Below are 16,926 nucleotides of genomic sequence, written 5' to 3' on the forward strand. Positions count from 1 at the left end.
ACTATTATAACTATTATAACTATTATAACTATTATAACTATTATAACTATTATAACTATTATAACTATTATAACTATTATAACTATTATAACTATTATAACTATTATAACTATTATAACTATTATAACTATTATAACTATTATAACTATTATAACTATTATAACTATTATTATTATTATTATTATTATTATTATTATTTCAGTACAACACAGCAAATGAGATCACTATGCTGGATTTCGTATTTCATCACCAGTCAGGCGCTTCCCAAGCACCTAGGACTGCATGATGTAGCGGCGAATTATGTTTGCCGATCCCAGTAAAGCAGCCTTTTGCAATTGACAGATGGAGATTTTGTCAATTCCAATGGTTTTCAAATGTCCGCTAAGATCCTTTGGCACTGTGCCCAGCATGCCAAGTACCACTGGGACCACGTTCACAGGCTTATGCCAGAGTCGTTGCAGCTCGATTTTTAGATCTTCATATTTCACTAATTTCTCTAGCTGCTTCTCCTCAATTCTGCTGTCTCCTGGGATTGCGATGTCAATGATCCATACTTTCTTTTTCTCTCTTGTCTGGTGTGTTATGCTTCAGAATTCGGTCAGTCAGAAGTCGGAAGTCCCACAGTAGTTTTGCTTGCTCATATTCGACCATGTTTTTTTGGCTTATGATCCCACCAGTTCTTTGCCACTGGTAAATGGTAGTTCCGGCACAAGTTCCAGTGGATCATTTGTGCCACAGCATTATGTCTATGCTTGTAGTCAGTCTGTGTGATCTTTTTGCAGCAGCTGAGTATGTGATGGATTGTTTCATCTACTTCTTTACAGAGTCGGCACTTTGGATCGTCTGTTGATTTTTCAATTCTGGCTTTGACAGCATTTGTTCTAATGGCCTGTTCTTGTGCTGCCAGTATTAGACCTTCTATCTCCTTTTTGAGTGCTCCACTTGTAAGCCATGACCAGGTCTTTTCTTTATCCACTTTGCCTTCAATCTTCTTCAAGAACTGCCCATGCAATGCTTTGTTCATCATCATCATCATCATCATCATCATTATTAGTAGTAGTAGTAGTAGTAACCTACATTTATCATATTTACCAATGAAAATAGGCAGCAAAAGACTTTTGCAAGTGAGGCAGACAGTGGAAGAAGAGAAGCATGCATTAGCTGACTATGTAAAGGAGAGCAAATAGTCTGTGTTGATAGAGATCAAACATAGGAAGCTTCTCAAGGGGAAGCAAATCAAGGATCAGTACAGGAAAACTGTAACTCAATGTTGGATTGACAGTTGGCGGAACAAAGCTTTGCATGGCCAGTTCTTGGAGAAGATTGAAGGCAAAGTGGATAAAGAAAAGACCTGATCAGGGCTTACATGTGGAACACACAAAAAGGAGACAGAAGGACTAATACGGGCTGCACAAGAACAGGCCATAAAAATGAATGCTATCAAAGTCAGAATTGAAAAATCAACAGATGATCCAAAACAGATGAAACAATCAATCACATAATCAGCTGCTGTAAAAAGATCATACAGAATCTTCTTTGAGTTGGGATAAAATTAATTGGACACTTGAGAGTTTCTCACTTTAAAAATAAAGTTCTCATATGCAAGAGTTTTTAATAACATCTTCTGAATTACTGATATGGGTAATATATGGGTAAATTGCATCCAGTTCAATTTTTTTCCCCTTAGATACTCAAATAAATTGAATGCTTGAAGTCAGGCAAATCCAGAGATTCTTAGTAAATGGTTTAAGGTTATTTGATTTTTAGGAGATGTTAAGTAAACTAGTTTGTGTTTTTTCTTTATCTTCCCTTTCCTCTTCTCTCTCAGTTTCTATTACTATTAACTTAGTTAAATTGTCCATAGTCTATTGTATTTAATGCCTTGATTTAAACATACTATACCTTGAAATAATACACATAAAGGTGAAAGGGAGGAAAAGATTGAAAGGAAGAAAATAAATCCTGATATAATATAATTTGATTTTGAAAGCTGACATAGCTTAATTTTTGCAAATTGTCTTATTTTGAAACATCATAGCAATAAACTTAACTATCAGTAGCCACAATCATCAAGATTGTTCATTTGTCATTTGCCTTCAACTTGTAACATTGACAAAGTTAAATAAAACTAATGAAAATATCCTGTAACTTTAATCCACCCAAAAATGGAGTAAGGTTTGTTTCTCATCCCCAATACATAAACCATTTGAAGCAGCTCTTTCCCTCTTACAATAATACACTGCTCAAAAAAATAAAGGGAACACTTAAACAATATAATTCCAAGTAAATCAAACTTCTGTGAAATCAAACTGTCCACTTAGGAAGCAACACTGATTGACAATCAATTTCATAAGCTGCTGTGCATATTTATCTTTGCACAGAACAAAGTATTCAATGAGAATATTACATTCATTCAGATCTAGGATGTGTTCTTTGAGTGTTCCCTTTATTTTTTTCAGCAGTATATATAAGTTGGACTAATGTTTCATCATAAGTTGAAGTTTCGGAAAAATGCTTTAGATTTATGTCATGCCATTTTTAAGACTTTAACACTCAGAGACAAATGCATATGAGCAATTTTTTTCAATAAAAGTATATAAAACTATATGTAGAATTAATATAAATCTATAGTTCTAAAAGTATATAAAAGGAGTAAATGAAGAAAAAAATAAAGGAATATTAATATCTTATTCTAGTTTTATCAAAGGTATGATCTATGAATAGGAAACAAAGTAGAGGGAGATTGTGATCCTGCTGTATAGAGCGCTGGTGAGACCATATTTGGAATACTGTGTTTAGTTCTGGAGACCTCATCTACAAAAAGGTACTGATAAAATTGAACAAGGGCAAAGACGGGCTACAAAAATGGTGGAAGATCTTAAGCATAAAATTTACCAGTAAAGACTTAATGAACTCAATAGGTATAGTCTAGAGGACAGAAGGGAAAGGGGGACATGATCAAAACATTGAAATATGTTAAAGGGTTAAATAAGGTTCAGGAGGGAAGTGTTTTTAATAGGAAAGTGAACACAAGAACAAGGGCACACAATCTGAGGTTAGTTGGGGGAAAGATCAGAAGCAACGTGAGAAAATATTATTTTACTGAAAGAGTAGTAGATGCTTGGAACAAACTTCCAGCAGACATGGTTGGTAAATCCACAGTAACTGAATTTAAACATGCCTGAGATAAACATATATCCATCCTAAGATAAAATACAGGAAATAGTATAAGGGCAGACAAGATGGACCATGAGATCTTTTTCTGCCATTAATCTTCTATGTTTCTATTTTTTCTAATGATTTAGTAATATTAAACAAGAGGACAGTTGCAATTTGTACAGGGAAGTGAGAAAAATGAAAAATGCCTAAATTGATGCTGTCTTAACTACCAATATTGCAATTTTATTGTTCATATAGTTTTTTTCTTTTAATTGTAGAGGGTCTTTTTTATTGCTGATCATGAACAAATTTAGAAAAATAGTTTTATTGTCACAAAGAAAGAAAACCGTAATCTTACATACAGTTTCTTGAGGGGAAAGCCTAAATATAGCTAGACTTATTTCCATGTAAACATGGCAAGGAAAAAATGAAAATACAATGCAATATCAACTTGTAGGTAAGTAAATACATTAAAATAACACAGCCTCTAGTTTTATCTTTGTGATTAAATAAAATTGCGGTTTTGGATCTAGATAGTCTTTAGCCCTTACTGAAATTCATTGAATGTGTCAGTTATGAATTAACGATGTAGTGAAATGAAAGTCCAGCTTCCTTCCTTCTCCACAATTTTTTTGTCTCTTTCTCCCTTTTGCTGTTTCTCTGTTTCTGTGCTATGCTTTCAAGCATAGAAATCAGTGCCGCTACTGTAAATTAGAATGCAAACAATCAGGATATGGAATGAATCTATAGAATTCAAAGGCACACACAATTTGTATAATCATGCACTGAAGAAAATATTTCCAGTAAGTGTAGGATCGATTATGGTAGCTCCCCTGCTTTCCACCATTCTGTCCTCAGTCATTCCAAATTCTTTATTTTTCATGCTGACTATTTTTCTTGTTATTTTTCAAGTTTCCTCAATAACTGAATTCAATGGAATACAATGAACCAAATGAATCAAACTGAAGTCTGGGAATTTGTTCTTTTGGGGTTTTCGGAACATCCCACATTGGAGCCAGTACTTTTCGCTATCTTCCTTTTCATCTATTTCTTCATCCTGCTTGGCAATATTGGTATCATTATCCTGGCTGCTACAGATCCACACTTGCAGACTCCCATGTACTTTTTCCTTCAAAATCTGGCATTTCTTAATCTTTGCTATACCACTGCTGTGGTCCCCAAAATGTTGGCCAATATGATATTGACCAAGAAAATCATAACCTATTACATGTGCATGGCACAAACATATATCTCTCTTTTCATGGGAGCAGAAGAATGTATCCTCCTGGCTGTGATGGCTTTTGACCGCTTTTTAGCAGTGTGTCACCCCCTGCGTTACACCATAATAATGAATTCCCAAACCTGCATTACAATTTCAGCTGCTTCTTGGATTGTTAGCTTTCTTGTTTCTGTTGTCCCACTCTATCTTTCTTTGCCCCCGCTTTGTGCCCCCTATGTCATTAACCATGTTTTCTGTGAGGCTCCTGTTTTATTGCACATGATTTGCACTGATACCTCTTTAAATGAATTATTAATGTTAGTTGGGAGCCTAGGCACACTAACGCTTCCATTAATCTTGATTCTGATTTCATATGGTTATATTATTGGTGCAATAATGAGGATCCACAATAGTAGTGGCAGATGGAAAACCTTTTCAACATGCTCTTCTCATTTGACAGTGGTGATAATCTATTATGGGACAGGGATGTTCATGTATATGAAGCCAAAATCCAGTTACTCAGCAGAGCATGATAAGCTAATTTCTACATTTTATTCTGTTATCAATCCACTGCTAAACCCTATAATATATAGTTTTAGAAATAAGGAAGTCAAAGAATCATTAAAGAGAGCCTTTGGAATAAATACATTGGATAAGTCATACTAAAGACAGAGTTAATGGGAAAAATATAAATCATATTATGATTTCCAAACTATATAATAATATCTAAATTAAAATGAATTCAATTATTAACAATTATTAGCAAAAATAAATAAATATAAATATCACATTGGTACAGTACTGGAAGAAAATATAAAAGAGATGAAACATAATCATTATTCATGCAATCATTCGGGCAAAATCATTGAAATGAAATATACTGGGATAGGATAGGATAGGATGGGATGGGATGGGGTAAAGTAGAGTAGAGTAGAAATAGAATAGAGTAGAGTAAAGTAGAAATAGAATAGAATAGAATAGAATAGAATAGAATGTTAGAGGGACCTTGGAAGTCTTCTAGTTAAACCCCCTGCTCAGGCAGAAAACCCTGTACTATTTCAGACAAATGATTGTTCAGTTTCTTAAAACTGGGGTGTCTTTAAGAAAGGGTAAGTTAATAGAAAATGAATTAATTAAATATAATGCCTCCCATATAATAATTCTAAAAGATTACAATTCTAAATTGTTTTAATAAGTCCACCTTTTCCAAAGTTTAATTCTATTGTTTCCATTGTTCATTTTTTTCATTTTGGAACACATGTGATGATAAAAAGTTTAGGTATCCTCATTCTAAACTACGGTAATAACAAATTATATTGTGTGCATTATAGGAAAATGAATATTTGTAAAATATGGTATTATTATATTTTCTCTCGATTCATAGCATTGTTTTAAGTTTTTCAACAGCTAAAGATGTATTTAATCCATTACCACATTTTAAAAAGATTAAAACTGCCATCAGATGTTCTGACTCAGTTTTAGCTGTTGGTTATCACAGTTGGTAAGAAAATGCTAATGATCTTGAAAGTGTATTTTGCATGAATACAGCAGACAAGCCATATATCAAACTAGGGATGGGTCCCAAATTTTTTACTATCACTCTGTGGATGTGGTCTGTTTTGTGCACAAAATGTGGTTGGGTGGGAGTGGCTTAACTGTCATGTGACCTTGTAGGAGTGGCTTTGCAGAATACCTTCGATATGTCTTCCAGCTCTAAATTGCTGTGGTGTTTCAAAGTGTCTTCTAAAGCCATGTCTAGTGGCAAAGTTTATGGTGCTTCCTTCCTCCTCCCCTGCTCTACCCCCCTCTTCCTTCCTCCTTTTTCTTTCTTATCTATTTTTCTTTCTTATATCTCTCCCTCCCGCCCTCCCTTCACTTCCACACCTTCCTTCACTTCCACACCAAATTATTACTTTGGTTATCAGAGGAAAACACCTGCTGCTTTAATTTCAGGAGGGTGGGGAATAAGCTACCAGGAAAAGTGAAATAACTGGATCCTACAAGTTCTGATTCTACACCTGAGTGGAGAGGATTTGATGTCGTGCTAGTCAATGAGCCAGAAAAGCAGCATAAGAGATTCTCCTACATCAGTGCTCGGAGGCACGATATCTCTGTGTGTCTCTCATTATCTCCCCCTCTCTCATTTTCTGTCTCTCTCATTCCTCTATCTCTCTTTATCCTCTCTCCCATTGCCCACCCCATTTCCAAAACCCCACACCCAGAGAATAACTGGAATCAAATTAGGTTATGTTCTTTATATCTCTGGTAGGATACAAAAATAATACACCAGCTGGAGCATATCTCCCCATTTTCCTCTCACTGCCTCCATACATGTGTGTTTGCTGCTATTGCACTAAACTTAGCAAAGAGAAAAGTGGCTGTTTCTCCCCCTTTTCTTGCCTTTTTCTGGCCCTTTCTCTGTGCTATGTTTAAGTGCAAATGCAGCAAGTAGCCTCAGAAACAGAGAGAAGTGCAGACTTACTTCTTGCAGGCATTCATGTATACCCAGCGCAAAAATCTCAGCTTCTGCACATGCACAGAAACAAAAAGAAGCCAACTCCCCCCCCCCCCCCAATGATAAAAGATGGTGGTGACAATGGACTGGCACAAACCCACCTGGTTTTGGTAATGCCATAATGTCATCACCACTGGGTCGCTAATAGCTTGAGTGAACTGGTCCAAACTGGGAGGAACCCACCCCTGGATCCCATGATATATGGAATGCAATGTACTGCACTACAAAAAACAACACCACAACTTCTTAGAAATGAAATTATACTGCATTCATACAATTTAGGGCGAAAGTGACCATCACCTAGACATATCATGCCGCCTTGATTTCATCAGCGTAATCCTGCCCTGCCACTCTGTTCAGGGTGACCCTTTCCCTTCTTAATCAAGGGGGGTATTGGGGAGCTCTTGCAGAGTAGTGCCAAGGAATTTAACTCATTGTTCACTGATAAATTCACTCAGATCCAGGCGGACCTTGACTCAGATTGGATTGCAGTGTCGGCTGACAACGAGTCAGTCAAGGTGACTGGGGCCCATCCTTGTCCTTCTGTCAGGGAGGAATTTGACCTGATGATACCTGATGAAGTGGACAAGGCCATTGGAGCTGTGAGTTCCTCCACCTGTTTACTGGATCTGTGTCCCTCTTGGTTACTCTCAGCCAGCAGAGAGGTGACACGGAGCTGGGTACAGGAGATTGTCAATGCTTCTTTGTGGGGGGCTTCCCAGCTCCCTACCAGGAGGCACTAATGCGCCTTCTCCTCAAAAAGCCTTCCCTGGACCCAGCTGTCCTTAACAACTATTGTCCAGTCTCCAAACTTCCCTTTATGGGGAAGGTTGTCGAGAAGGTGGTGTCACTCCAGCTCCAGCAGTCCTTGGAAGAAACCAATTATCTATACCCTCAAGAGTCAATATTCAGGCCCGTCTACAGCACGAAAACTGCTTTGGTCGCACTGATGGATGATCTCTGTTGGCCTGGGACAGGGGCTTGTCCTCTGTCCTTGTGCTTCTTGACCTCTCAGTGGCTTTCAATACCATTGACCATGGTATCCTTCTGCGCCGGCTGGAGGGTTTGGGAGTGGGAGGCACTGTTCTCCAGTGGTTCTTCTCTTACCTCTCCGTTTGGTTGCAGCTGGTGTTAGTGGGGGGGCAGAGGTTGACCTCTAGGTCTCTCTTGTGGGGTGCCTCAGGGGTCGGTCCTCTCCCCCCTGCTATTCAGTATCTACATGAAACCACTGGGTGAGATCATCCAAGGGCATGGGATGAGGTATCATCAGTACGCCGATGATACACAGTTATAAATCACCACCCTTTGTCCAGTCAGTGAATTAGTGAAAGTGATGTGCCAGTGCCTGGAGGGTGTTAGGGGCTGGATGGGTATCAACAGGCTCAAACTCAACTCTGACAAGATGGAGTGGCTGTGGGTTTTGCCTTCCAAGGACAATTCCATCTGTCCACCCATTACCTTAGGGGAGGAATTACTGACCCCCTCGGAGAGGGTCTGCAACTTGGGCATCCTTGATCACAGCTAACATTAGAGAAATATCTTTCAGCTGTGGTGAGGAGGACATTTGCCCAGGTTTGCCTGGTGCACCAGTTGCGGCCCTATTTGGACAGGGAGTCACTGCTCACAGTCACTCATGCCCTCATCACCTCGAGGTTCGATTACTGCAACACTCTCTATATGGGGCTACCTTTGAAAAGTGTTCAGAAACTTCAGATTGTGCAGAATGTTGTCACAAGAACAATCATGGGCTTTCCTAGATATGCCCATGTCTCGTCAACACTCCGCGGCCTGCACTAGCTGCTGATCAGTTTCCAGTCACAATTCAAAGTGTTGGTTATGACCTATAAAGCCCTACATGATATCAGACTAGAATACCTTCAGGACTGCCTTCTGCTGCACGAATCCCAGTGACCGATTAGAGTTGGCCTTCTCTGGGTCCCGTCGACTAAGCAATGCTGTCTGGCAGGACCCAGGGGAAGAGCCTTCTCTATGGCAGCCCCGGCCCTCTGGAATCAACTCCCCCAGAGATTAGGACTGCCCCCACCCTTCATGCCTTTTGTAAGCTCCTGAAAACCCACCTCTGTCACCAGGCATGGGGAAATTGATATAACCCTTAGCTGTTATGGTTTACGTATGGGTTGCTTGGGTTGTATTATTGCTTTTTATTATAAGGAGTTTTTAAAATTGTTTTTTAAACATTGGATTTGTACACTGTAATTTTTTTGTTGTGAACCGCTCCGAGTCTTCGGAGAGGGACGGCATACAAATCTACTATATTATTATTATTATTATTATTATTATTATTATTATTATTATTATTATTATACTGTATGAATGGATTAAGTTGTCAAAATGTTCATTCTGATTCATCACAGAATACATGTTGTATTGGACTTCTAAAAGCATTGATATATACTGGAATAATTATCTTATTCACTCAGTCAATCAGTCAGTCAGTCAGTCACACATTGTGATTGAAGCAGTTTACAAAGACATAAAAGCACAATGTAAAAGAAATAAAAATGATAAAAAATAAAAAATAAAAAAATAATGTTATGCAGTGTATAGTCTTTAAATAATAATACAAGCAATATTTCTATATTTTAGTCTCTTAAATTCATGGCAGCCTCATCTGCATTTGTCAAATTCAGTGTCCTAATTAATGCTCAAAGGATATTTTGATACTTTTGGCAAATGCATATGAGGCCTATAAGAAAGAAACAATAATCATAGGTTTGCTGCCAGCAATACTTTAAGTAAGTGCATAATCTTATATTTTTTTAAAAAATGTTTGTTTGTTTGTTTGTTTGTTTGTTTGTTTGTTTAATTCAATTCAATTCATTTCATTTCATTTCATTTCATTTGTATGCTGCCCATTTCCCAGGGGCAGTTATATCACTTATAAATATTCCTACACATGTTACTGTAGAATAATATTAAATTGTTCCTTAATTACACTCAGCACTTGGCACTCGGCACTTACAATGTAACTATTTTTCTAAGGAGATTCAATACATATTAATAGTAAGCATTTTCTCTAAAAAGCTTTAACCTAAAGATAATGAGAATCAAGGGAGTTTTCATTTGTTCCATATCTTTAAAATTAAGATCCATTAATATGTCATTTCATTTAGAGTGTTAAAGGTTTTGAAGAAACAAAATTACAAAACAGATTTTCATTGCTGACTCCATTATTTTTTCTTGCTGAAGGTAAGAATGAATAATTGTCACTGTGCTGCTACAACCTATCATTCTCTATTCATTTTACAATTTCAATTCATCTTCTTATACCTTAATGTTTCTTTACAAACAGCTAAAAGTAATTTTAGTATTTTCGGTTTGAACTGTTGTTTAGAAACATTTAGGATTTCATGCACCAACCCGTGTTCTGGCAGGGGTTCCCAGGTTCTTGTTCCTCATAGGCAGTGAAGGGCTACCAAAACTTTTACTATCACACTGTGGGTGTGGATTATGCAGGACGCCCTGCATTTTATTTCAACTTCTTTCAGTGCAAATTGAGTGCTCTGGGGTGGAGCTCCATTTTTGTTACCCCACTGCATACCACCCCCCAATCCAGGCAGCAGTCCACCCCTGCTCATAGGGTTAGGATTAGTCTACACAGGCAGAATTAAATAAGGTAGAAAGTGATGTGCATTCAAGTTTAGTGTGTTGTATAATGTATATATTGTACAAATATTATCTCTTCATTCAATATCATAATTTGGATAAAGCAGTCAATCAACTTATTAACTTAACTTGCCATTTATAATTTCATATCTATTAATATAGCATACATAATATGTCAATCAGATTATATTCTATCTGATATACATATATATATATAAGTCAGTCATATAAACTTTCTCATTTCCTAGAATTTGGTTTTAATGCATAGGAATTTAATTTTGAACAAAAGCAAATAATGAAGCATGCTCATTGTTCTCTCATTAAATACAAAAGTGAGTATTTTCAGTAAATTCTAAATTGTAGAATTATGATCCATAAGACAACATTTACATAGTTTATCCAACATTTATGAATTTCTATCCAAAAGGAAACTACTGTATCTATCTTCTGTATTTTATTTTCCATATCTAAAAATCTATGGCATTTATGAATGTATGTATGTTTAAAATAGGAACAATCTTCTTGGAATGTAAATTTTATATGAATTATCTTATTTAGGTTTCAATAAATATAGATGTAAAAAAAAACCTAGACATAAAATTAACACAGAGCTATGAGCTAAAGCACTTTACAATTAATTCTATGCATCTGTGGTACTTGACAAGATATTCTCCTTTTCTATTGTTTATCATGAATAGAATAGAATAGAACAGAACAGAATAGAATTCTTTATTGGCCAAGTGTGACTGGACACACAAGGAATTTGTCTTTGGGGCATATGCTACCAGTGTACATAAAAGAAAAGATACATTCATCAAGAATCAGGAATCAGGAAAAAACTGAAGGAATTACAAACATTGTATAAGTTTTAGCCTTGAAGACTATATATATAGTAATGCAGTGGTGTAATTTGTCAGAGGCCTGTAGAAAGGAGAGCAAAAGAGAAATTGTATTAAATTATTTGCCAAGCAACAGAGTAAATATTCCAAGGAGTGACAATTGACTGTATCCTATCTTAGGGACTTGGTCACCTCTGTTCTCATTGCTGAAAAAATGTCTAGCTCAGATGTGATCCCTGTTTATGCATTTCACTCTTGAATCTTAGACACTTGGACTTACTGAAAACTTTGACCTGGCTTTGGGACAACTTTAGATGGCCCCTTTCGTGTTCTTTAAAAAACGCACTTGCAGGCAAGTCTTTGCTTTGTTTAACATTTAAGACACTATGAACTATTACCTGAAAATAAAACTGATAATTTCTCAAGCAATGGCCTGAGTCTATAAGATTGAAACTAGAAACAGTACATAATTAATGTGAAGTGTAATCTTATAAATAATGTTGCTTGATGTATCTATTATCTAATAATCTACTTAATTCTTCATTTTTACAGATTTGTCAATTGTGGATCTGACTAATAGTTCAATTTTCTGTCTCCTCCATCACTTCTTCTTTTCCTCTCTTTGTCTCTTACTTTACTGTACTATTTTTTAATCAATAGTATAAGATTATTCAAAGTATGAACTTGGTCAATAAAACTGTTGTATCTGAATTCATTCTCCTGGGATTTCACACCATTCGTTCAGTTGAGATTCTCATCTTCATTGTTTTCTTCTTTGCATATGTGTTAACCATTGCAGGAAATGTCACACTAATTATATTAGTGTTGGCCAATCTCCATCTTCAGGTGCCAATGTATTTTTTATTGGCTAACCTCTCATTTCTTGAACTCATGATCACATCAACTGTAGTGCCTAAAATGCTAATAAATATTATCACAGGGAAAAAGAAAATCTCCTTTGTGGGCTGTCTTACCCAATCATTCTTCTATTTTCTGATGGGATCGACTGAATTTTTCATATTGGCTGTCATGTCCATAGATCGTTATCTTGCAATTTGTTACCCACTACGCTATGCTTTGATTATGAGCAATAAAACTTGTTTCCAGTTTTTATTGGGGTCATGGGTTGGTGGTTTCATGATTATTTTAATTCCCAGCATTGTGACAGCTGGATTACCATTCTGTGGCCCAAATATTGTTAGTCACTTCTTCTGTGATAGTGCACCTTTACTCAAACTGGTCTGTAGTGACACATTGCTTGCTGAAAATATAGATTTTGGGACTTCTTGTATATTACTCTTGGGATCACTTTTTGTAACCACTGTATCTTACATGTATATTATTATTGCTGTATTGAGAATACCTTCAGCACAAGGTCGTCAAAAGGCTTTCTCAACCTGTGTATCTCACATTACTGTGGTAACTCTATATTATGGGAGCTCTATCTTTATTTATGTCCGCCCAACCAAAGGAAATGTGATTGATTTTAACAAAATGGGTACTGTGCTAAACACAATAGTGACTCCTATGTTGAATCCTTTCATTTACAGTCTTAGGAATGAGAAAGTGAAGGTTGGACTAAGAAATATTCTAAAATAATTCTGAAACAATGAAATGAAGAACTTAAAAAAATATAGACAGAATCAAGAAATAGCAGTTTTAAAAACCCAGTACATTAGCATAATTAATAGTCTGTTACACATAAACTTAATGACACATATTGGGAGGTATATCTTTTATTTATTCATTCAGTTTAATCTGGTTTATTTCTTTTTTGTTACATGCCATTAGATCATGCATAGCTGATATAAATCAGAAGGAATTAATTTCATTTGACTCACTTTTCTGGGATGTGATGGCTGTCACTGTCATCTACTTACTAGAAGTTCTGAGGTCAACTATACTCAATTCCTCATTTTAAACAACTTCATTCTAAAATGTTATCCTGGTCATTTTCTCTATAATGTAAAATGTCACTGATAGAAAATGATTGGTAGTCAAGGATAGATCCAACGTCTTGACAAAGGATTCTTTGTCAAAATAAGAGTTAGGATCTGTTTTTGATGAACTTTGTCCTATGTTATGTCCCTTCCTCTTACAAAGATTTTTTTTTAATGAACAATTGAACAGAAAACATGAGGCAACAAAATTATATCCAACAATAGAGCATATCTTGAGCATATTTGACATGAGGTATTCTTTTTCAAAGCTAGCTATTGTCAGTCAGTCCACGCTCTTGCTGCTACTAGTTAATCAGAGAGTTGGAGGTGGGATGGAGTTTTTATGCTAATACTTTATTTTAAAAAGGCATGTAAACCTCTCCCCCAGGCCTATATAGTTTATGTATAGTATGTTGTGTGTATGTTTTTTAAATTATGGGTTTTTAGATATTTTTAAATATTAGATTTGTATTGTACATTGTTTTTTACTATTGCTGTGAGCCGCCCCGAGTCTACAGAGAGGGGTGGCATACAAATCAAATAAATAAGTAAACAAACAAACAAACAAACAAACAAACAAATAAATAAATAAATAAAAATCTTTGTTGATAGACCCAATTATTGAACAGTAATAAAACATATACAGCAATGGCCACTTAGAAAGCCCAAAGATGAGGTTCAGAAGAAAGCTATTTGTTAGAAAGCCAAACTTGATCACCAACAGTCAATGGGGGAGTGTCTCTGCGGGAATGGTCGGCAAAGCGATTGTAGTCTTCTTAGCCTTGAGTTAAGGAACGTTGTACGAGTTGGTGAACGGCACATAATTCGTTGAGAAAATCACCAGCACGTGGAAACAGCGAATCAGCAGGAGTGAGCAGAAACAAGCAGGGATGGAACCTGTAGGTAGCAGAGAGCGGTGTGGTCTGCGTAGAGGTATGTTCAGAGTTATTAAAGGTGAACTCAGCTACACAGATATATTTGGACCAATCATTTTGTCTGTCATGAACAAAACAACGGAGGTATTGTTGCAGGATGCCAATAACTTTCCCGGTGCCCCCATCGGTTTGGGGGTGATGGGTAGATTCCAGGGAAATCTTGACTTGGAGAGAGGTCATGAGTTCCTTGCAAAACTGGGCGGTGAATTGTGGACTACGGTCAGAGACGATGGTGTCAGGTAATCTGTGGAGGCAGAAAATGTTTTGGATAAATAGGTGAGCTGTGATTTTGGCTGTAGGAATTTGCTGACAAGGGATGAAATGAGCCATCTTGGTTAACATGTCCACTACTACAAATATAGCAGGGAACCCTTGGGAAACAGGTAAGCAGGTGAGGAAGTCCATAGAAATGGTACCCCGGGGTCTTTCATTTGTAGGTAAAGGTTGCAATAATCCCGGAGGGGGTCCGGTGGCGGCTTTGGCTTGGTTACAACGGATACATGAGTTAATGTAGGTACTGACATCATGGTGGAGTCTGGGCCACCAAAAGGTACAAGAAATGAGGCGTAGGGTTTTGAAGAGGTCAAAATGGCTGGCGGCGGGATTATCATGACACTGGTTGAGGATGAGACCTCGGAGTGGACCTGCGGGAACATAGAGCAGGTCATGGTAGCAGAGCAAGTCCTCAGCGATGGTCCATGGAGAATCAGGTTCTAGATCTTGTTGCCATTGGGTGACAAAGGGGTCCTGGTATTGTGCTTCCCGAATTCTTTTGCGAAGATCTACCGCAGTGTGGGAGGCTGCGATCGATGCTAGAGGCAGAATGGTACGAAGCAGCATAGGTTCGTGGTTTTGGGTGTATTCAGGTTTGCAAGACAGTGCGTCGACTTGTTTGTTGTCCCACTTAGAAATGTAGGTAATGCGGAAGATGAATCTGGCAAAGAAGAAGGATCATCGGATTTGTCGCTGGCTTAGCTTCCTGGCAGTTTGGAGAAATTCCAAGTTTTTGTGGTTAGTTCTAACCTGTACTTGGTGACGGGCTCCTTCCAGGTGATGTCGCCAGGTTTCAAAAGCAGTCTTGATGGCTAAAAGTTCCTTTTCCCAAATGGTATAGTTCTATTCAGGAGGTTTTAATTTCCTAGAATAATAGGCACAGAGAAATAAAGGTCCAATGTCTTGGCATTGTTGGAGAAGTACAGCTCCTACTCCAACGTCAGAGGCGTCGGCTTTGATGATAAATGGACGGTGGGGATCAGGGTATTGGAGAATAGGTTCTTGCATGAAAGCTTTTTTGAAATTAAGAAAGGATTGTTGTTCTTTGGTGCCCCATTGAAATGGTAGGTTTTTCTGGAGAAGGGGAGTGAGGGGTGCAGTCAAGGTGGTGAAGTTAGGTTGGGTTCACCATGGAATATCTGAGAAAACATTTAATAGCATTCTGCTCTGATGGTGCTAATGTTATGCTTGGGAGAAAATATGGAGTCAGCAGCAGAATTGCTAAAGAGGTCCCAAACATTATAATCTGCCATTGCTTGAACTATTGCCTCCAACTTGTGCTGGATGACTTCATAAAGAACATTAAACAACTGAATTATTTCAGAATCTTCCTTGACAAGATATACACCATTTTTATACATCTGGCAAGAGCCAGTCGATACTTTCCAAAATTGCTAAAGAACTGAGCATTCAAATTGTGAAGATTGGCAGAGTTTTGGGACCAAGATTTGATGCCTGTAGTTTAAGGTCAGCCCTTGCTGTGTGGTGTGCTTATCCAGTGCTACATCTTGAAAATTTAAAAATTTTCACTGATTTGGCTCTCATGATCAACATTCTAAATGAGATTGTGCACCTGTCAAATGCCCTGCAAGGGAGAAACATAGACATCATCAAGACTGAACAATTTGTATTGAATAGATAGAATAGAATTCTTTATTGGCCAAGTGTGATTTGACACACAAGGAATTTTATTTATTTATTTTATTATTAGAGTTGAAAGGGACCTTACAGGTCATCAAGTTCAACCCCCTGCCTGAGCAGGAAATCCTACATCACCCCAGCCAAATGGCAGTCCAATCTCCTCTTGAAAGTGTCCAAAGTTGGGGAGTCCACAACCTCCGCTGGCAGGCCGTTCCACTGGTTGATCACTCTCACTGTCAGGAAATTCTTTCTTATCTCCAGGTTGAATCTTTCCTTGGTCAGTTTCCAACCGTTGTTCCTCGTCCGGCCCTCTGGTGCCCTGGAAAACAGTGTCCCCCCTCCTCTCTGTGGCAACCCCTCAAGTACCTGTATACAGCTATCATGTCCCCCCTAGCCCTTCTTTTTACTAGACTATCCCTGCCCAGTTCCAGCAACCTTTCCTCGTATGACCTGGTCTCTCGTCCCTTTATCACTTTAGTTGCTTTTTTCTGCACCCTCTCTAGAGTCTCTATATCTTTTTTGAAGTGTGGTGACCAGAACTGGATGCAATACTCCAGGTGCGGTCTGACCAGGGCTTTATAGAGTGGTATTATTACCTCTCTGGTCTTGGAGTGTATCCCCCTGTTCATGCAGCTTAGGATTGTGTTGGCTTTTTTAGCCGCTGCTGCACATTGCTGGCCCATGTTTAGCTGGTTATCCACTAAGACTCCAAGATCCCTTTCACAGTCACTCATGGTGAGTGTGGTTTTGCCTAATTTGTATGCATGTTTTGGGGTTT

General features: G+C 37.6%; 2 protein-coding genes across 2 annotated transcripts; both read left to right on the forward strand.

Moving 5' to 3' along the window:
- Nucleotides 1-4,102: 4,102 nt before the first annotated feature.
- On the forward strand, nt 4,103-5,044 carry LOC139153985 (olfactory receptor 2G3-like). The gene has a single exon (XM_070728413.1). It carries the CDS (start codon nt 4,103-4,105, stop codon nt 5,042-5,044), a length of 942 nt encoding a protein of 313 aa, XP_070584514.1.
- A 6,993-nt stretch (nt 5,045-12,037) lies between these two features.
- Nucleotides 12,038-12,958, forward strand: LOC139175971 (olfactory receptor 6S1-like). The gene has a single exon (XM_070767400.1). The coding sequence runs from the start codon at nt 12,038-12,040 to the stop codon at nt 12,956-12,958; it is 921 nt and encodes a 306-aa protein (XP_070623501.1).
- The last annotated feature ends 3,968 nt before the right edge of the window (nt 12,959-16,926 follow it).

This window comes from Erythrolamprus reginae, chromosome Z (genome assembly GCF_031021105.1).
Source record: "Erythrolamprus reginae isolate rEryReg1 chromosome Z, rEryReg1.hap1, whole genome shotgun sequence".
Classification (NCBI taxonomy): Eukaryota; Metazoa; Chordata; class Lepidosauria; order Squamata; family Dipsadidae; genus Erythrolamprus; species Erythrolamprus reginae.